Source organism: Xiphias gladius, chromosome 15 (assembly GCF_016859285.1).
Source record: "Xiphias gladius isolate SHS-SW01 ecotype Sanya breed wild chromosome 15, ASM1685928v1, whole genome shotgun sequence".
Taxonomy (NCBI): domain Eukaryota; kingdom Metazoa; phylum Chordata; class Actinopteri; order Istiophoriformes; family Xiphiidae; genus Xiphias; species Xiphias gladius.
This window is the reverse complement of record NC_053414.1, coordinates 1,644,253-1,666,899: the sequence shown is the minus strand read 5'-3', so window position 1 is coordinate 1,666,899 and position 22,647 is coordinate 1,644,253. Positions and strand designations below refer to the sequence as shown.

Sequence of the window (22,647 nt, the reverse complement as noted above, 5' to 3'; positions counted from 1 at the left end):
TCTTTATTGGCCTTAAAGTTTCAAAGACAATGTTGCCAAAGCGTCCATCCATCCATCCAATTTCTGCTGCTTGTCCGAAGTCAGGTAATGGTGGCAACAAGTTAATCAGGGCAGCCCAGACCTCCCTCTCCTCAGCAACGTTTTCCAGCTCCTACTGGGGGATCCCAAGGCATTCCCAGGCCAGATGAGATATATAATCTCTCCAACGTGGTCTACCCTGGGATCCCCTACCAGCTGGACATGCCCTGAAGACCTCCAATGGAAGGGGGCCAGGAGACATCCTAATCAGATGCTCAAGTCAACTCAACTGGCTCCTTTGAACACAAAGGAGCAGTGGCTCTACTGCGAGCTCCCCGTGGATGTTAGAGCTCCTTACCCTATCTGTTAGGCAGAGCCCAGCCACCCTGCAGAGGAACTTCATTTCAGCTGCCTGTTTCTGCAATCCCATTCTTTCAGCCACTACCCAAAGCTCATGACCATAGCGAAGGGTTAATCGAAAGCTTTGCCTTTCAACCACCGCCCCATTATATCCCCGCCCAAAACAGCAGTTCTCCTCCCCTGTTGAAAACAACCCGAGCCAAGCCCTGCTTTCCCTTTCTTAGATTCCAGATCCTTTAAGCCAACATAAAGTCCTTCTCCGTGGCTCCCCCTGGACTCCTCCCCCACCCGGGTTTTTTCATCCGCGACCACCACAGCTGCAACTTTCTGGCCTGCCGGTACCTGTCTGCTGCTTCAAATGTTCTTTAAACTCTCGGGTAAAATGAGTGACAAAAAAAGAGAGCCCAGTAAGCTGTATAAATTAAATCCTGTCTACAGATGGGCACCAGACAGTGGAGACAAATTGGCCATAAACTCACCTGATCTGATGAATGACATATCAATATATGACCAAAGTCAATATGTCCTTAGCAAAGATGTTGTAAACAAGACCAATGATGATATCAATATGATATTTCACAAGGCAGCTATTAAAGCTGACCTTATACAACAAAAACAGAACCCTAATAAAAGGCAAAACATTGACAAATGGTTTGATCAAGTATGCACGATGATCAGAAAAGACCTGAGAAAAATATCAAATGAAAAGCACCGCCAACCAAACAACCCAGCCTTACGGATCAGATATGATGACATTTTTAATAAATATAATAGAACAATTAGGAACACATACCAAAATTATACCCACATGAAACTTTAGGATATTGAAAATGCCATTAACCAAAATCAATTCTGGGATGTGTGGAACAACTTCAACATAAAGCAACCACAAGCACATTTTGAAAATCTGTACAAAGACATACCAATAAATGAAACTAATTCCAATCAGTATGTTATAAAAGAAAAACTCCAAACATTAGAAGAAACAACTAAAGACAACCGAAACCCCTTGATTTCCCAGTTACTTGAGAAGAATTTACCACACAGTTTAAGTCTCAGCGACGAAGGAAAGCCTGTGGTCCAGACAGCATTAAAAATTAAATGCTCAGAGATGCAGGGTGCAGTTTGGAAGCTGTTCAATATCATATTACAGTCAAGATATTTTTCCTGACATCTGGAGCAAAGCGCCCATTCCACCGTTTATAGGAGTGGGGACATATCAGACCTGAGTAACTACTGTGGCATCTGTGTCAGCAGCTGTCTAGGTAAATTAGTCTGTAGTATTCTAAATAAAAGAATAATACATTTCCTAGATGAACTCTTCATCTTGAGTAAAAATGAAATTGGCTTCCTCCAAAAACACCGCACCACTAACCATGTATATAACCTGCACACTATAATTAACAAACTTACAGGGTTTATTGAATTCAAAAAAACTTTCGACTCCTTTTGGCATGAATGACTCTATTACAGTTATGATCTGATGATATGTCTGTGAAGATTCTCAGTCATCCAGGTCATGGTATTCTGTAAGTGCTATGCGAAAGCAACTGGACTTGCTTGAAGTTCTCGAAGACAGTGGCTGATCTCTCCAGAGGATATTTACCTGGAACTCCCCACTAATCAGAACTGAGGAAGCCTTTCAGATGAGAGGCGAAACATCTCCAAGAACCTCATGCAAGTCCAGCTGCCTTCGCATCGCACTTACAGAAGATCTGATGATATATGATCTGATTAAATAAGTGTATTTGGAAAATGGGTGTGCTGTTAAAATTGGAGACAAAAAAAATAAATTCTTTACCCAGAGAAGAGGTGTTTCGTCAGGGTTGCAGTTTAAGTCCGACATTATTGAATGGGTTAGGGTTAGGGTTATGTTTATAAATTAACCTACTTTTCAGTTGGATCAATGTGCTGCTCCTCGCCTCTCCCTCCTAGTTAGAGAGGTGAAGTCTCTGTTTTATGCTTGTTTATGTTTTATGTTTTATGTTTTATACCTTGTTCTACTACCCCTACTGAATAAGGACTATATCAACAGCTGGACATAGAAGAATACTGCCAGAACTGGACCCTGGCAGTAAATGTGAAGAAAACTAATATCAGGATTTTTCAAAAAAAGCCCCAGACGCCAGGATGACAAATACCAATTCACCATAAATAATCAAACCATTGAACACAGTGTGAGCTATAACTACCTTGGTATAACCATAACAGCATCGGGAAGTCTCAACATGGCAGTGAATGCACTAAAAGAAAAAGCTCTACAAGCTCTAAATGCAATGGAGAGAAATTTTTATACCTTCCAAATTCAAATTAAAATCTGGCTTAAAACATTTGACAATGTTATCCAGCCCATTGTGCTATATGATAGTGAGGTATGAGGTCCACTCAGTCACTGTAGCTTCAGCTGTTGGATAAACACTCAACAGAATCTCTACATGAAGAATTCTGCAGACACATACAATACATACACATTTTTTAAGCACCTTAAATCAAGCCCCCCAGACACCCTCCACTCGAAAGCCCACCAAACCCAGGATCTGAGCCCAGAAAAAGGTCTCCTATGTCAGCTGGTGTTGAGATTAACTGCCCCCTCTCAAACACACTCTGATCAGTCTCACAACAACACTGCTTTCCAAACACCAATCAGAGTAAACCAAGTTATAACACACTGTAAAGAAACCTGTTTGAAACACAGGAAAGAAGAAACTAAAAGCAACAGTAGATGAGAATGTTACCTGTACCTGAACAGAGACTATGAACTGTCAGATTATTTCTTAACTTCAGTGCAGCTTCTCTTATGGAATCTCTCTCTTTCTCAAATTCAAATTCAAATTCAAAGGTGCTTTATTGGCATCAAAGTTTCAGAAAACACTGTTGCCAAAGCATCAAGATATAATTTAGCCATAAAAAGAACAATAAAACAACACCAAGTTCGATATACATTATACATATATATATATATATTTGCAGTATATCATATGCGTGTGCATGTGTGTGTGTGTGTTTGGGTGTCCCTCAAGTTGTGGCATGTTGATATATATTGGGCAGCAAGATATGCCCTGTTTCCTTCTCCCAGGAGTATTTTTAGTTTTGAGATGTCATTTAGCTCCTTGAAATTTGGAATTACAGAACTGATTTGGCTAGTGCAACTACTCTTGTGGAATCTTATCTCTCTCTCAGACATGTTCTCTACATTGAAGATTATACTTAGAACCTTGCTCTTTGATGAAGCTGATAGTAAGGGCTGGCTCAGGTGAGCCCTGAATCATCCTAGTTCTGCTGCTATAGGCTGGGGGAACTCCCATGATGCACTGAGCACTTCCTCTCTCTTCTGTCTCTCTCTCTCTCAGTGCATATACAAAATATCCCACTACTGCATGTCATTAACTTTGTGTCTTCTCTCTCCTGTAGTTTGTGCTTTTCCTCCCTGTCCTCATTCTGCAGGTCTCTCTGACTCTGGAGCTGCAGGATCCAGATTTGCCACTACTACTCAACACTCATGATGATGATGATGATGATTATTATTAATTAATTGGTGCTGTTATCATTGCTGCTGTTATGATTAATAACACTATTACACAGATAAGTATCACAAATATTATTATCATTATAACAACCAGTCTGACTGTGCTTGAATACAACAGTATCTACAGCTGTTCCTGGTCTCTCTCTCTTCTCTCTCCCCCTCTTTCTCCTTTCTCCCCCATTTCTTTCCTCAACTCAATCGGCCTCCCACCCTGAGTCCGATTCTATCAATTTTTTTCTTCCTGTTAAGGGGAGTTTTTCCTTTCCACTGTGACCAAGTGCTTGCTCTAGGGGAACTGTTGGGTTTCTCTCTATAAAACTGTCAGGTCTCATCCTGATTCTGTAAAATGCCTTGAGATAATGTATGTTATGATCCGGTGCTACTTAAATAAAATTTAGATGAACTGGATTGAATTGAATTGAACTGAACTGAACTGATTTAAATTGAATTGTGTTTTCAGTCCAGGTGACCAAGTTCTGGCTGTATTTTTTGTTGTTAGGTGTTATGCTATTGTTGATCCATCATTGCAAGCCAAGTTTTTGGGTTCATACACAAAAGTGAAAAAGCTTTAAGTGTAAAATTATCTAATTGGAACACCAGAACATCAAACATCAACATTTATGTCATGTCAATCAGTTAAAACCATATCATCATATCAGGAACAGATTGTGCTCACCCTGTGTGTGTTGGTAACACACTTCCATCTGAAGTGTCTGGTGAGTATGGTTTGCTAAATCATAAATTGGCATTGTTAACAGGCTGGCTTAAAACCTCTGAAGTACATCAAAATCTGGACAGTTGTTTTGGGTCACTTGTCTGAGCCACACGGTGCAACATTAGCCAAGTTTATAGGAGCTTCTCCAAGTTTGTTTGGAGATGTTCAATCTTCTACACAACTTATAGAACATGACATGTTGATGTAAGAGATGCAAAGCCAATAAAACAACATTTTTATTGATTCAGTCCAGAAAAATGTACATTTTTGGATTGTGCAATCAATTTTATGCTGGAAATGGAACTGCTGAGCCATCATCCTCCACCTGGGCTTCACCTTGTTTAACCATGCCAAAAACAGATAATACCCCTTGTTTTTGCTTGGATTTTAGGAAGGTCAGGACTAAACCCGACTCATACCCTTCACCTCGTACTGATGATTGCCATCAACCAGGTTGGTGCTGCTGAGTTCATCTGCAAATTCAAGCTTTTGAAAGGCTCCATTTGTCCAACAGGCAGCAGCAACAACATTCCAATGCTTGATGAATAAATTTGTTGGGAATTTGGAAGGCTGTGCAGTGTATTCAGAGGACATTGTCAAGTTCTGTTGTTGCTGTGTTGTTGCTGTCTTGTGTAAGTGTGTTGTCCTTTACTGTTGCAGGTTCCTGGTTAGTTGTAGCTGGAGGCAGCTAGCCACTGTCTCCAAGGTATATAATACCTACCTCATTCTGGTAGTCTGGAGGCACCCTCTCCCCTGGCACCAACTTGTTTTACATTTTAGTTTCTGATTTTCTATAGTTAATTTACTATAAACTTCATTGGCCCAGTAGTTTGTTTCCATTGGGTTTCCATTTGTTAGAAACTACATATTTGTTTTATTTGTTAAACCAAACTACTCTGCTAAATAAAATTCCTTTCTTTTAGTGTCTTTCGTGCATGCCTCCCTTATTTGCTTTGGTCTGAGACCGTAACACATGTACATATGATAACTTTTCCTGTAGTTCTGCTATCAAATCCCCTTTAAATTCATCCTGTGTGTCCTATTAAAACACTCAAGTTTGGTGCCCTGAGGCCCATGCAGTCTGACTGCATCAGGTGAACCAGTTCTTTTTACTGGTAACCAGTTCATGACAGACAGAGAGACAAAAGGTGAATCAGAAGACACATTTGAGGTGAGGAGGCTGTAACACCTGACTCCCACCAACAGGGGGTGTGCTGATGTCACTGTGTGTGTGTGTGTGTGTGTGTGTGTGTGTGTGTGTGTGTGTGTGTGTGTGTGTGTGTGTGTGTGTGTGTGTGTGTGTGTGTGTCTCTGTGATGGTCTGTTCTGAGCGCACTCCATCTGCTGTGTGCAGGACTCTGATTATAACAACAAACTCCCTTTTTTCAGTCTAAAAATTAATTTCACACTGACAGTTTCTCCTCCACGTGAGGTGATGATGACACTTCACTGAGTCATGAGTGTGCGTGTGTGTGTGTGTGTGTGTGTGTGTGTGTGTGCGTGTGTGTGTGTGTGTGTTTGCGTGTGTGTGCGTGCGTGCGCATGTGTGTCTGTGTGTGTGGTATGAATGAATCAGGGACACTCTCCTCCTCCTCTTCCCTCCTTCCTCCTCTTCTGTCGTGACGTTCTTTCAGGAGGAAACACCACAAACAGTCCTGAGATATTCTGAGAGACTTTACTCACTGTGAGTGTGTGTGTGTGTGTGTGTGTGTGTGTGTGTGTGTGTGTGTGTGTGTGTGTGTGTGTGTGTGTGTGTGTGTGTGTGTGTGTGTGACTCACAGGGAAATACCTCCGTGGACGGAGGGAGGGATTAAACAGGCAGAGAGGTATAATTACAGTAACTTAGCAGAGAGGGAGAGTAGAGTGACCCTGCACACAGTCAGCTCACAGCACCAGACCATCCGGACCAGAAAGGACCAGATCCATAAAGAACAGACAGGACCAGACTGAGAACTACAGGTCTAAAGAACCACAGCCTCAGACCTGAAGCACTCGACTTATCAAGACCAGAACCATCAGGACCAGACTGAAAATCAGAAAACCAGACTGAAGACCAGATCACAACACTCAGAACTAATCAGGACCAGATCAAGGACCAGACTGAGAACCACAGGTTCAGATTGAGAACTAAAGCTTCAGACCTGCAGCATCCAGAACTAATCAGGACCAGATCAAGGACTGAGAGAGGTACGAAACCCCAGACTGCTCTATCAACTCTTCTGACAGGCTGAGGATTTCTAACTTCACTGTGGGCTGCTGAACTCTGTGTTTCTATTGTATGTCCTCACTTCCACAAACATCAAAGAGACTCTACTGACTCTACTGTTGGACTCTACTGAGTCCGTGAGGATTTGATCTGAAGGATCCTGAACTGTTGCTGCTTGTTTCTGCATCAGGACCTGCTGCAAGTGTTCTTAGTCTTCTGCAGAGAAAGACACTGTCTCTACTGACTCTACTTACTCTACTGTCAGTGTTGGAGTGTCATTCAGAGCCCATCATGTCTTCTCTGTTTGCTGTGTTCTTATTCGTGGCCATCAGCCTTCTCATCGACACCTCTCCAGCAGTCTCTCCGGCTCCTGAGGTCAACGTGGTGTCTCGGCGCCTGGAGGGTGCGTCATCCACTGAGTGTCCGTCTTGCTCTCTGTCTAAGATGAGGAGGAACTCGTCTTCATCGGGAGGACAGAGCGACATGGTGGAGGCAGTGAAGCGTCACATTCTCAACATGCTGCACCTGAGTGCCCGGCCCAACCTGACACAGCCAGTCCCTCGAGCCGCGCTGCTCAACGCCATCAAGAAGCTACATGTTGGCCACGTGGCTGAAGACGGCAGTGTGGAGATCCAGGAGGAGGGCCGGAACCCCGGGGCCCCAAAACCACCTGAACCACCGTCTGAAATCATCACCTTTGCAGAGCCAGGTTAGTCTGACAGCTAATCAGAAACATCAGATTAACTTTTAATTTCACTAGTTACAGTTTTACACAGTTACATGGTTACACTGTTGCAGTTACATGGATATACAGTTACAGGGTTACACAGTCAGTTACAGTTACATAATTACAGTTGCAGTACCAGATAGCAAAGTTATTCTTGTGAAAGCTCCTGGCCCAATATGTCCCTGGGTCCTCAGCCCGAGTCTGGCCCATATACTTTCACATCAGGGGTGATTCCGCCTGTTATTGTCCAGTGTTGGTTGACAGCCAGGAAGATTTTCTGTGTGTGTGCCAGAATTGGTCCAGATGTGGAAGTAGCATCTGACAGTAATTGTGTATGCGGACCAGAATTGGGCCAAGGAACCAGACATATATTGAGCCAGAAAAAACATAAATATGTGGCCCAAATATTCGGTTACAGTAACAGTTCACAGTCACAGTTACAGTTACACAGTTATAGTTCACAGTTACATTTACAGGGTTACATAGTACAGTTACAGGGCACTTTTCATATAGAGCATACAGCATCTATACCGTACTCTTTACAAAATTATTTACAGAGACCCAACATTCCCCAATGAGCAACCACTTGGTGACAGTATGAAGAAAAAACTCCTTTTAATGGGAAGAAACCTCAAGCAGAACCAGGCTCAGGGTGGGTGGCCCTCTGCCTCAGCCGATTGGGTTGACAGTGGTAGACAGTTACAGGGTTAGTAGAGTTAGTAGAGTTCAATGAGGGTGGAGCTATTCTTCTGCTCGGAAATATATACGTCTCCACGAACCTACAATAAGGTGTTAAGGGTGCAGAGGATGTGACACTCACGACTCCCAAATCACAGCATCTTTGACAGAAAAAAAAAACGGGGCAAAGTTTTACCTAAAAGAGAGTTTTTCCTTTCCACTATTGCCAAGTGCTTGCTCACGGGGGAATGTTGTGTTTCTGTAAATAATATTATCAAGAGTACCGTCTAGACCTGCTCTATATGAAAAGTACCCTGAGATAAGTTCTGTTATGATTTGGTGCTATATAAAAAACCTGGCTTGACTTAAAACAGCCAAATGACAAGCAGCTGTCTGAGCTGTTCATCTACAGACACTCTGAATAAATTTGTTCCTGCCCCAAGACTGTCCGTATATCTACTGACTTTGCTGATTCTACTGAGCAGTATAGAGTTCTAGAGTTAGTTACTGACTCTACTGGCCGATGACCTTTAACTACTGGTTTCATTCTGCTTTTTTTAATCAAACAGTTTTCAAACAGTTTATGAGGCTGATTGTTCTGTTTTATTTACAAAGATTCACACAGGTAGTCATGATCAGCATAACAGACACACAGGTGTATCTCAGGTGTCAGACTCTACTAAGCTTATTAAACACACGCAGCACAGTCTTAGATGTAAATCTTGGTCCATAGTGTAAGTAAAGTCAATAGAGTCAGACTCTGCTGAGGTTTACTGATCACCAATTGCAATAGAGACATCTCTCTCTCTGTCTGTGTGTTTTCTGTTATCAGCTCATTCACAAAATCTAAAAAGTTCAAAGTTTGTTTACACATTTCCACAGTCAGAATCTGACACACAGACTAATTCTATTTATTCTACTCAGACTGAGAGTGAAGTCTATTTCTTATTTATATTTTTCTCTACTTTATTCTACACAGTAAAAAAGGAGGTGAACTCTGACACGACTGTATCAGTTCACAGAAAAAAGTTGTTGGAAACGATCTGAGGATCAAGTTGAGTTAATTTTCAGTTTCCTGAATAAGAATTAAGCTTCATTCATTCATTCATTTATCCATCCATGCATTCATTTATTGATTCGTTCATTCATTTTGGACATCTGGTCACTGTACAGTTGTGTTATATACTGTGTTCATGGTTTTCAGCTTCACTAATGAACCTGAACGCACCTGAGAAGCAACTCTTCAAACATGTAACAACAGGTGTCACACTGCATGCTGATTGCTCAGCTTCACCTGCGTGTTTGTGACTCAATAGATTAATGACAGAGGATGAGGACAGACTCAGTAACCTTCAATAACATCAAACATGAATGAATATTGAAAAGTTATATTCTGTGTCAAAAACTGTAAGCTGACCATTTTTATGTCTGAGCATTGCGAGTGAAGTCAGTCCACGGGCTCTGTGTGTGTGTGTTTGTTTGTTGTTTCAGGTGAGACATGAAATCTGATCCAGATTGTCAAGTTTTATTTCAAGAGTTTGAAGAGTTGAGGTTTATGATATCGAAGTCATCACTGAGAGCTACTCTATCTTCATTGTGGCGACTGTGTTCTTTTTGTCATGTTTTAGAGTCATCTATGAGGAAAGTTCACTTGCACTTACTGTATGCGATTGGCTAACACAGCATCTTGCTTGATGAGGTTGTATTGCATTGTGACAAAAGTTGAGTCAGGTGCCCCCATCAAGTTTTGCTCAGATAAAATCTGATTTAAAGTCAGATGCTGGGGCTGTTAACAGTTCATTGATCAATCACAACAGCAATAAATGCTGAAGGAAAGTTTCCTGATCTGAGATCATTTAAAGCTTAAACCCTCGACTCAACGAAAGAGGTTAGATTACTCAGTGGTTAAACCAAAGATACAAAGACATTTATAGAACAGACAAGTTATAGTTTTACTATCTCCATAAACAAACATACGCCTGATTTGGTCACAAGAGATTTTCAATATAAGAGTCTGTCGGGTCAGTTGCAGTCTGCACCATTAATCTATCAGATGTGTGAATTTAATAACTGAAGTCTGAAATTTAACAAAGACAATTTGAAAGAAGAAAGTTTTTAAACTTTTAAAGTTTTCTGTTTCTGTGAATGTGAACCAACTCGTGACCAATCACATCGTCCTGTCACTTGTTTGCTTACATAAATGTACATAATGGCTTTGTGCTATAAATAGTCGTCTCTTTAATTAAAAAGGCCCCTCAAAGGCTCGCCGAAATTAGAGGACAGTAACAAGGAGGGGGAGCGGGGGGGGGGGGTACATACCGAGTGATCTCAGGCCGTGAATAATCTCCTCATTCAGACAAATCTGGGCCTCAGTAATTATTCTGCAGCAGGAGACAAAGACAGGACGCAGGACAGGACAGGCTTTTTTGGGGGGGGCTGTGTGGTGTGGGTTAGTTTGGGGGGTTGGGGGTATACTAGCAGCCTTGTTAACAACATTCCCTGAAATCAGGCCTTTTCTTTTTTTAGTGTCTCTGCTCATATTGAGTATATTTAGAGGCAGTGGCTCCCTTCAGGCTTTCATTGTTAATGACATTTTCTTTGTTCATTCATTCAAATGACAAGAAGACAAAAACAGAAGGGGGGGGTCAGTTCAGACAGCAGGGTCACAGGTTTTTTATGCTGATAATTGTGGTCATTTACTTCAGAAAAAAAAAAGCAGGATCAAACAAAAACCAGCAGGATCAAATAAAAACCAGCAAGATCAACAAAAACCAGCAGGATCAAATTGAGATGTTTTTTGTTGCTCTTCATTCATCTCCGGCAGATTATTTAATATCAGCTCTGATTTCAATAAAATGTTTAATTATTTTTAACATTTTTTCAAACTGTGAGTTCACAAGATTTTCTTAAAGGAAAACCTTTAGATCTTTATTTTCTATATGGTTTCCTGAAATCAAAAGATTAGGGTTTGTCCTGTGTGTGTGTGTGTGTGTGTGTGTGTGTGTGTGTGTGTGTGTATATATATATATATATATCTCTTTTGATCTCCTGCAATGAAGAGAAATAAAGGTTTACACTGCTGGTAGCAGCAAAGTTGGGGAGGACCCAAACGCAGGCAGATTCAGTAGAGATTCTTTTATTGAAGATAAACAGGCTTACAGGTAGACGGGTGGATAATCAGGCAGGTTAGTCGACAGGCAGGCAGGAACAGACAACAAGATTCTACACACTGCTAGCTGTTACACAAGGGAGCGTAAACAGGTAGCAGCTACACTGGAAAAAGACACTGGAACATAAACAGATGATCTGACAGGAGTTGGTGACATTGGCAGGTTTAAATACAGAGTGGGGTGATGAAGCAACCGGGAACAGGTGTGTGAGTGGGCAGGGAAGCACAGATTACTGCCAATGAGAAACAGGTGAGCAAGTGGAACTGAAGACAGGAAAAAAGTCAGGGGACATCTGGTGGTCAGATTTAGAATTGCAGTTCTGAAGGGTAGAACATGGCTCGGAAGAAGAGAGCAGGGGCTGGAGACAGGGCCTGAGGGGAACTGGGAAGCAGATGCTGACATAAACTCAGTAGAATCTGATAGAAAAAAGTTTATTTATCAATATAAAGAAATCCAAGAGCTTCCTGTTGTCTAACAGCAGATTTATCCAGATTTTTAAAGACCTAAACCATCAGCTTGAGGTCAGAGGTTAAAGTCAAACTTTTAATAAAGTTGTGTCTGCACAATAAGTGAAGTTTTCAAAAGTTAATTCGGTGGAAAGGTTCACACAGTAGAGACTAATAGATACCAGTTAAGTTCAGTAAAGTCTAATAGAGCCCTTCTTTCAGGTGATGTCTTTGTTTTTAATGACATTTAAATTAATGTTTTTACAGCATTAAAAATGTTTGTGAAAACTGCTGTTCATACTGATGGATAGGGTTCATTCCTGCTAACATGCTAACTGTGCCTTCTGCTGCAGGTGACTCTCCAAACATGGTGACCTTTGACATTTCGAAGGAGGGCAGCATCTCCTCGGTGGTGGAACAGGCGAACATCTGGATCTTTCTGAAGATGTTAAAGGGAAACCGAGTGAAGGGCAAAGTGACGCTGCAGCTGCTGCAGCTTCATAATGAGGATGATGAGGAGGAGGAGTGTGTTTCAGAGAAGATGGTGGACACTCGTCGCAGCGGCTGGCACACTCTTGCCGTCCCTCGCAGTGTTCAGACTCTGTTGGACAGCGGCGGCAGCTCTCTCCGCCTGCGAGTTTCCTGTCCGCTGTGTGCCGAGGCCGGAGCTTTGCCTGTCCTGACGCCTGTGAATGGCGAGCGAGCCACAGGCCGAGATCAGTCTCATCGGCCATTTCTCATGGTGGCGCTGCGAGCTCGAGAGGAGGCAACGCAGCGACGAGTCAAACGAGGTCTTGAGTGTGACGGGAAAATACGTGTCTGCTGCAAACGACAATTTTATGTGAACTTTAAAGACATTGGCTGGAACGACTGGATTATCGCTCCATCAGGTTACCATGCCAACTACTGCGAGGGCGACTGTCCAAACCACATTGCAAGCTTCAGTGGGTCGTCTCTCTCCTTCCACTCAACAGTTATCAATCATTACCGCATGAGGGGCTACAGCCCGTTTCAAAACATCAAGTCGTGCTGCGTGCCAACACGGCTGCGTGCCATGTCAATGCTTTACTACAATGAAGAGCAGAAAATCATCAAGAAAGATATCCAGAACATGATCGTGGAGGAGTGCGGCTGCTCGTAAACACTGATAAAGACATTAGAAACACTTTGAAAACCCACCGCCTACAGGAAAAACATCAAATCAGCACTTTCCCAGTAAAGATAAAGTATTTATGTTTAGTGATAAAGCATCATATTTCTTATTGGGAGAGAATCTTATCCACATTGGAACAACCTGAGAATACTATGCAACAGATCCTGCAACGTCAAACTTTACCTGTCCACATTTATACATGTGGTTTGTCATTTGTTTTCCATTGTTTGTCTACTGTTTTCTACTGTTATAGAAAATACGTGAGCGAATCATTTCTGATATGTTCTACTGTTTACTGAAGGTCCAACTTGTGTATAAATCTCGGATGTTGAGATACTTGAAAGAAATTTGTTCAACCAGCTGCTTGAGCCAAACGTTATTATTATTATTATTATTATTATTATTATTATTATTATTATTATTAAATTAGATAGATTTTAATATTTGCACAGTAAAGAACATTCCTGGAAGTTTTTTCCTCGGCTTCAAAGTTTGAGCTGATAAGATTCAGAAGAAAGCCAAAGACAGTTGACACTGAAGATGAAGATGGTTCATTTTACTGAAATATCAACCGTGAGTTAATTAACTAAATCATGTTTTTTTAACAAGCTGTGAGTTAATTAATTAAATGATTGTGATTAACGAGGTATGAGCAAATTCACTGTATGATGTGTTGTTAAAATGTGAGTAAATTTAATGTTAATGAACTGTGATTAAATTAACTAGATGAAGCAGTTCACTAGCTGAGTATATTAAGTAAACAATGGGCCTCGTGCAGGAAGCAATATACAAAAAAAATTCCTCTAATTTTTGTTCGTATCCACGATTTGTTCTTATTCTGTTAGTAGCCACTGATTTCTGGGATTCACCAGTGTTTTCTTATTTTTGCTCTTCTCGTAGGTAGGAGAAAATTTTACAAGTGGTCAAGAGCACTCTTTCAAAGATAAGAACAAAACATCTTGTTTTCACAGTACAAAAATTGTTTTACCAATACAAGAAAACATTTTAAATTTGATGAACATAAAAAAAACATAATAGAAATTATTATTATTATATGATTTAGCATAATTATAATGATTGGGTGATTAAATTAGTGAGCTCAAGAAATACTATGTGCCTGGCAGTGGATCACTTTCTTTGTCAGGGGCTACAGAAACTGGTGCACCTGGAGCGTCTGACTGGACACCTGTCAATGCCACCTCTCCGATTATTTCTTGAATTCTTAGTTCCACCACTTCCTCCTGTTCTCCTCCAGTTGTCATCATGGAGCACTTGGCTTGGGCAATTCACTTCTTTGCTTCCATTTTCCTGTCAAAGCATTTTCTTTTTAATTTCAGTTACTGCGAGTCCCTCTGCTGACACGGCATTTACAGCATCACAGGAGCAAAGAACCATGCTGGGTTTTTGATCTTCCTGTATTGCCAGTACTGATGCGCTGGGAAGTCACGTTTATTTTAAGTTTATTTAATAGTATGCTGATTTCACAACTGCTGATGTCCTCTTCTTACGTCCTTTTTTTGGTGGCAACTCTCCAGCTCATGGGCATGTGCCAGATTATTTGCACACAGCAAAACACTTGCCCTTATATAACGCTTAGGGTGCGTTAACTATGCAAATAACAAACAATCGGCCATGCGTCTCTTGACATTAATTATTTTTCCAATTAACAGAAAATTAAGAGAAAATATAAGAGAAATTTAAGAGAATGTTGCTGCTTGAGGCCCAATGTTTCGTTAATGAGCTGTGAGCAAATTAGTTAGATGAGGCATCAGTTAACGAGCTGCAAGTAAATCAACTACACAAGGTGTTAACGAGCTGAGATTAAATTAACTGTACAATGTATCATTAAGATGTGAGTAAAATAACAAAATGATGTGTCGTTGAGCTGTGATTAAATTAACGAGACAATTTTGTTAACGAGCTGTGAGTAAATTAAGTAGACAATGTGTTGTTAATGAGCAGTGAACAAATTAGTCAGGTAAAGCATCAGTTAACTACACAAGTTAACAAGCTGAGCAAATTAAGTGCACAAAGTTTCAGTTAGAGAGCTGCGAGTTAATTAACTAAACAAGGCGTTGATAACAAGCTTTGACTAAATCAACTAAATTGGGTGTTGTTAACAAGCTGTGATTAAGTTAACAAGACAAAGCTGTGAGTAAACTAAACGATGTTAATGAAATCAATATGACCGATGTTAAATTATTTAACTGGTGAAACAAAACGGACTGAAAACATTTTTCAATAGTTTGGATTGTTGCTTCACTGTAAAACAATATGAGATGTTGATGCCAACTTTATATAATTTATTTGCATTTTTGCATTTTTGTTTTGCCTCGGTATTAAACAAAATGTCAACTGTCAATCTTATCATTTAGTCTCTCAGTTTTGCCTTCAGTCCACCAACAGATCCTAAACACAATGGGTGTCATTTAATACACTGTGGGTTTAATAAAGAGAGCTCCCCATCTGTAAATAAGAATCAAGAGCATTTGCAAGAAAATTGGTATTTATCACATCTGCATGGTACACCATCGGCAATGATAAATCTTGCACACTCTATATGGTTGTGCTTGTGCACAACCAGGCTAATTTTTAAAAGAAATTAACCATATATCGTAAACAACTTCCCTTTAAAAGGATCTGGTGTCACACTCAATGTTGCCAACACGGAACAAGGAGAAAAGGTAAAGAAAAAAAAACAAGAAGTCTGGATTAACAAAGTAGTACTGATTAAAATAATTTTATTCAGCACGTTCACTGGAGGACTACTAAAGAAAAGTATATGACTTGGAACAGGTAACAAAAGAAGTCAATGCTCTATCACCCGAGACGACCAATTGCAGAGGCAAAAAGAAAAATCAGTTTGGCTTGAAATTAAATGCCAAAAACAAAGAACTGCCACACACAAAAATGAATTATAGCAATGGTCACTGCTGGAAACTAAGTACATTTATACAAGTACTTTACTTGAGTACAATTTTGAGGTACTTGTAATTTCCTTGAGTATTTCCATGTTATACTACTTTATACTTCCACTCCACTACATTTCAGAGGGAAATTTTGTACTTTCTACTCCACTACATTTATTTGTGAGCTTTAGTTACTAGTTACTTTTCAGATGAAGATTTTACACAATGGATAATACAACAAGCTTTTAAAATACAACACAGTTAAAGATTAAACCAGTGGTTTCGAACTTTGTTGGCTTCTGACATCTTACAAAAAGCGTTGTGTAGTTGGGGTCACATTTGAGATGTTTATGAATTGTTAACTATGGACCCCTCCCAGGGTCAGCTGAGAAAAAAAAAAGAGCCATGTGTAAATTTGTACTCTCGATGTACAAGTCCGTTCACACCAATTTGAAGTCTGTGCCCATACTTTTTAACAATTGATTGGGGTAGTTAGTAAAAATGTATGTGGTTAATGTGGTTTTTGCTCTTTACAGGTATCACAACTGGTGTCTGGTCAATTAAAAGACAGGGCTTAGATATGATATAAATTGATTTCACAATCACTACAACTAACAAACAAAAATTTTCACAAGGTGATTTCAATTCATGTTGTGTCGTTTTCAGTGACCTCGGTATCTACCCCATTCTCAGGCAACATTATCAGGTGACCAAGGCTGAATTTCAGAGTGGTTCATTGGCTTCACACCTTCTCACAAGCAGATCTGCAGATGCTTGACTTGACGCTGTTCTTCTTTGTAATAAACCTTTATATGCAATCAAGACAGTGTCAGCGGAGTCTCCTTCATCCTCTTCACATCATCAACACCATCAAATAAACTACACTGGTGACATGGCATTGTATTTCCTTGGCCATGCAAGTAAGCTTGCTATGGCACATTGCTGTTGGCTATTTCTAGGTTCTAACCGCACTGCTGCTGTTGCTGTTCATGTATAATTCGTGATTAGCATAAATTATTGGCATTTATGGCTTCTGCATAATGAAGGTGATGTTGTGCTGCTGGCTGCTCAGTTTGCTATTACTCTGCTGAATCTCTGTGTATTCATTTGCAGTGTGTGTTTATTCATATACATTGGAACGTTATAGTTGAGAATACTTCCCATGAATCAGGATCCTGTCAGATGTTTGTCTGAGGGCAGCCAAGTGTTGTCTGAGCTCACCTAAGATGAGAGGGGCTTTGGTAGCATTCAGATGAAATGGCAACATACTTGTTGCATATTCAGGATGGCAGATCACAGTGGCTCTGCTGTTTTGGGGGGCTCTATACGCTTTCTGTTCATACTTATCAAGCAGGAAGCTTTTATTTGTTATGAGGGATTCGTTCTTTTAGCAGAATCAAACAGCAGAGCCATTTCTACCAAATATAACTGTATAACCAATTGCTATAAATAGTCATTTCTTTGATGTAAGCATCTCTGACTGAAATGAAGCCTAACATTAGTTCAGGAGGAGCATTGAAGTTGCGCTTGCACTGGCTGATTGGCTCCGTAACTATGACGAAATAGGCAAGACTCTAAGGTCAGTGTGGTTTTTTTCATTCACTACACCGCTTGGTATAAACGGCAGAACACTGCCTAATCATCGCCCAAGTTTGTGCCCTTCACACAGAGCTGCAGGTAACATTAGCATTAGCAAGCCTGCTAAGCACCGGTGGACAAAAGACATCATATATGAACAAGATTTATTCTACTGCAGTGGCTGTAAACACAACACACCGGTCTGATGATAATTCTGCTGTAATCACAGTGTAACAAGAGATTTAGGGCGGATAAAAAGTAACATTAACTGCGATAAACAGCAGGGCTATGCCTACGTGCTGACATTCCCCACAGTCAGTAGAGCTGCTAGCTCAGTTCCAAATCATTACTAAGGGCATTGGTAGCATCAGAGAAGAACTGGAAGACATCAGTGGAAATGTAAACAAGTTAATTCAAGACTACAACAAATGATTTCCCTTTTTAAAACAAAAATACTAAGTTTGAGTTATTTATTGTATCTGAATTAAAATTTTGCATTAATTTTTTTGCTCAATGCTCTGCGATAACCCCATGCCTAAATTGTAGTGCTGCAACATTGGGTGCTGGAACAAATATATCAATAGGAGGCACGTCAGTGTCAGGTTGTGCCATTTCATCTATTTCTATGCCATTCCTTATGGCAATATTAGGCAGCACACTGCATGCTTTCACAATGTGGCATACCTCAACCAAACTGCATTATTAATATTTTTGTTAAGTATGTTTTTCTTAATCCCACCTTTGAAGCTATATTGGATAGAGGGTGGGCAAACCTTGTCACGCTGGTATTGTGGAATGCCTGTTCTTGCACACAAACATAATCCTACAAGCAATCCTATAATGCACTCCACAGTGTGCTCTGTTGTGGTTATGTTCATCAGCCTGGGTTTAAGAGCATATGCTCGGTCTCTTGCAATTACACTTAAGGTTAAGTTACAATACACTGGATAATATTTGTGTAATAGTAATTGCACACTTACCAATAAGTCAACCATGCAACCATGAACTCTTCAGCCTGGAGGAAGCGCTAACAGGACTTAACACTAAACATTTAAATTATCAGTTGGTGTTGCACGTTTGTTTCAGAATGTGAAACAAGATGAAAAGTTCAGATGAAATCTGAAACTGTTTTGGTTTTCTATTGATATATATGCTGCAGATGATGAGTTATTTTCTTTGGGTTTTTATAATCTTTACTGACTCTTGTTAAGGTCAGTCAGCCCCTCTCTGCCTCCTGTTCAGGTGATTTTTGTTTTCGGAGATCAGGATAAGGTCTGAGCTCTACTCTGCTTTCATACATCCACAAAGGCAGTCAGAATGATGTAGAAACTTGACACTCGCCTCTTTGTTTGCAGGTAAAACTGGAGCAATGGCTGGCAGACAGTGAGGCTCCTCCACTTCCTCCTCTGTCCTGCTCTGCCCTGTGATTGGCTGCTACAGCTGGACCTGGTGCCCTGTGATGTTGGTAAAGTTAAACCTTTGCAGGCCGAGGAGAAGCAGGGCAGCCAGAGCCGGCTGGCACAGCGATACTCTGTTTGTTCAGTGACCTACAAACTAATCGCTGAGTCGACAAGTTGGTTTAAGAAACACAAAGACGACTGCTGAGGCAAACACAAAGCGCTCTGGGTACTGGAGCGCATCATGTTCACGAAAACAGAAAGACAACTCAACATTCAGAAATAAAACATTTATTAGAACTTCTCAGAGCTGCTGTCTGGAAAAAAAACACCTGCTGCTTTTACTTCAATCAAATGTTCTAAATTCAGACGTAATGAAACCACAAAAAAGTTTAACTTCTGAGGTCTGTGTGTGTGTGTGTGTTTCACCTGTGATTGGCTGGCAACTTGCACTCCACCTCTCACCCAGTGGTTACTAGGTTATCAGAATTAACCAGTCAGTCGGTAACTCTTGGAGGTTTACGGTGACGGTCCTGCTGTGATGGAGGTTTACTATCCGGACCATTAAATCCAGACCAAAACAGACCATGACCTCCTCAAACTTCCACCAGACTTCAGCTTCACAGCCTTTCACAAAAACACAGACTGAACCACAGAACAAAACATCTACACACCTTCAGAGGCTACTGTATATGATGCACTCTAGACCTTCAGAAGCTAGTCTCCATGATGTACCTTAGGCCATTATAGGCTAGCCTAGAATGCTGGGGGACTTCCCATGATGCATCGAGCTCCTCTCTCCTCATTTGTGCTCTCCATTTGTATGCATTCATTTCCTATCAATGCTTGTTACTAATTTGTCTTATTCTCTCTCCCATAATTTTGTGCTTTCCCGTCTCTCTCCTCTCTCCTCCTGTCACTTTCTGCAGATATTTCTGCCCCTGGTGCTGCAGAGTCTGGATCTGTGACTGCAAACCACCTACTGCCCCCACGATCCTGCTCAACACCCACTGCTTCAGATATTATTATTATAATATTTAGTCTGATTATTAGCCATATTATTATAATTATTTGTTTTATTATTAGTCTTATTATTATTATACGTCTTTATGTGGAACCTATATCAAGCTATGTACTCTTTCCTCCCTTCTGCCCCCCCCCACCTTTCTCTTTTATTATCAAGAGGAGTCATCATACATCTTTACATATTCACATGCTATTTACAGGAAAGATTTGTATATAAGTATTTGCAGTGCTGTACAGAAAACAAACGTTTGCCCCAAATGTAAACGATTCCCTTACCAAGCAGCGGACACAAACGTAAAATCAAATAAATCAAATAAATTATTCAAACTAAAAAAAAGTAAAACAATCAGAGTAAATATAGATCAAACAGAACACCCCTGTAATTTTAAATTGCAATTTCAAAGTCTTTATTTTCCAGTATTTTCACCATCCCTGCCCCATTTAAAAATGTTTTTTCAAAAAGTCCTCTGTTGGCTGTGTACATGGTCCTTGTGTGTAGTTTTATCAAGTTTGTGAATAGTTTCCACCTGTCAATGTCCTTGTTTTCACACAGTGCATGACGTGTCTTGCTGTTGAGAGTATGATGTTGATTAAGTGATTGTTTACGCCTGCCATTTTCTGTGTAAGTCCAAACAGTAGATTTCAGTGCCAGTCCTTTGTCCTTTTGTTGGCTGACCCTGAGACCGCAGTGGCTCTCGAGGAGATCCTTGACCTGCTCCGTGAAGCAGATGCAGACAGGACCGTGGAGACTGTTAAAGGGAGTTTTTCCTTCCTCTCTGTAAATATAACTATAAAAAGTCCGGTCTAGACCTGCTCTACATGAAAAGTGCCCTGAGATAACTTGTTATGATTTGGCGCTATATTCATCTGCCTGTCTGTCCATCCGTCCGTATTTCTCTCTGTTCGTCTCTCCATCTGTCTGTTCATTTGTCCGTCTGTCTGTCTGTCTGTCTGTTGGTCTGTCTGTCGGTCTGTCCGCCGTCTTTTCATTTGTCCATCTGTCTGTCCGTCCGTCCATCCATCTCTCTGTTGGTCTGTCCATCCGTCTTTTCATTTGTCCATCTGTCTGTCTGTCTGTCTGTCTGTCTGTCTGTCTGTCTGTCTGTTTATTTGTTGTCTGTGAAGATTCTCTGTCATCCAGGTCATGGTTAGCCAAGACGAGCTCAATCGTGGGCAACTGGACTTGATTGTAGATCTTGAAGACATTTTCCCTCTCATTCAAGATGCTTCTTCAGTTCTGACTGACTGGTGGGGAGTCCCAGGTATTTAACCTCTGTGGGGTCGTTATCACTACCATTGATGTTACTTGGTCCGTTATTGCTCCTGCCTGTTGTAACAACAGGCCTGAAAGTTGTTGGAGTCACCAGAGGCCAAGTGTGAATGGTTGTAGGTAAGTGGTGTCATAGACGACCTCCTCTGTTTAAAGAAGGGGATCGTTTCTGTATTTTAACGTAGATCACCTCCTTCAATCCTCTTTCAAACCACCCGTTCTCCCTATCCAGATTATGTACGTTTGTGTCCTTGAAGGAGATTCCCTTATCCTTCACGTCTAGGTAAACTGTTGTGTCCTGACCTGTGGAGCTGGCTCTCCTGTGTTGAGCCATGTGTTCAGTGTTTGTTTAGTTTCATCAATGTATAACTCTATGCATTCTTAACTGCATTGGACTGTATACACTAGATTGCATTTCTTATGTTTGGGTCCACTTGGATATCTGTCTGTCTGTCTGTCCTTCTGTCTGTCTTTATCTTTCTTTCCATCTGTCTGACGGTCTGTCTGTTCACCTGTCTGTCTGTCCTTTTCTGTGTCTGTCTGTCTGTCTGTGAGTGAACGGAGGTGAACCTGACCACAGATCAGCTCCACAAACACAAAGAGTTCATTGCAGGTCTGAGTTAAATGAGATCAGCGTGTTCAGAGAACAGACAGACAGTGACCGAATGATAATCAGTCAAAGAGGAAGAGACTGAACAAACAGTCAGAGTTCATTCACCTTCAATGCAGCCGGAAACATTCAAAGACATTGAGGCGATGTTTGTACAATGAGATGGTTTCACCAGTTTAACTGCAAGAGAGACTGAGGCAGTGGTCTCATGTCTCTACATTGCACTAGTTTTAGGCAGCACCCTCAGTAAACCCTCCATCTGAACCCAGTGCTCCTATTATACCGTAAGTCTGAACCCAGAATTCCCAGTGAACCCGGTGAGCCCTCTCACAAAAACATCGGCTACAAGACGGGTGAACTCCATACGTCAGTTGACAGTTGACTGTCTGAGTGTAGCAGAGGTGGAGTAGTGTGGTAGCAGCACTGAGGACACAGTGAAGCAGTTTGATCAGCTGAGTGAACGAAATGAAATGGATCCGCTGGAGAACTACAAGGGTGAAACAGCATTTTGGTGAGCTCAGATTAAAGGACAGTGAGGGCATCAATGCCTTTAAATTTTTCTAGTAAAAAAAAAAAAATCTTAATTAAATCAACAACAAAAAAGACCACATCAGGATGAAGTTTGAGTGGTGGTGGAGCTATGGCAGTAAACAAAGTCAGAGTAACAATGAGAAAGTGGTTATAATGTCTGTACGCCTGAATGAATATGATTGGACGTTACTAACTACACAGCTGTGAATGAGCCAGTCACTGCAAAGCATACAGCAAACAGCTCGAGGCAATCAGCCAATACAAGCACAACTTCAGGACTCTGCCTGAACTAACTATGCTTCATTCATGGCAATGCTAAGAAGCTGA

At 40.9% G+C, this 22,647-nt stretch overlaps 1 protein-coding gene across 1 annotated transcript; it reads left to right on the top strand.

Moving 5' to 3' along the window:
• The first annotated feature begins 6,502 nt into the window (after window positions 1-6,502).
• On the top strand, window positions 6,503-15,320 carry inhbab (inhibin subunit beta Ab). The gene is made up of 2 exons (XM_040144999.1): window positions 6,503-7,534; window positions 12,200-15,320. Exons 1-2 carry the CDS (start codon window positions 7,117-7,119, stop codon window positions 12,985-12,987), a joined length of 1,206 nt encoding a protein of 401 aa, XP_040000933.1. The 5' UTR covers window positions 6,503-7,116; the 3' UTR covers window positions 12,988-15,320.
• The last annotated feature ends 7,327 nt before the right edge of the window (window positions 15,321-22,647 follow it).

Excerpts from the sequence above, each read along its gene's own strand:
- inhbab (XM_040144999.1), top strand. The coding sequence starts at position 7,117 with ATGTCTTCTCTGTTTGCTGTGTTCTTATTCGTGGCCATCAGCCTTCTC. Across the intron at positions 7,535-12,199 it reads CATCACCTTTGCAGAGCCAG|GTGACTCTCCAAACATGGTG; the intron begins GTTAGTCTGACA and ends CTTCTGCTGCAG.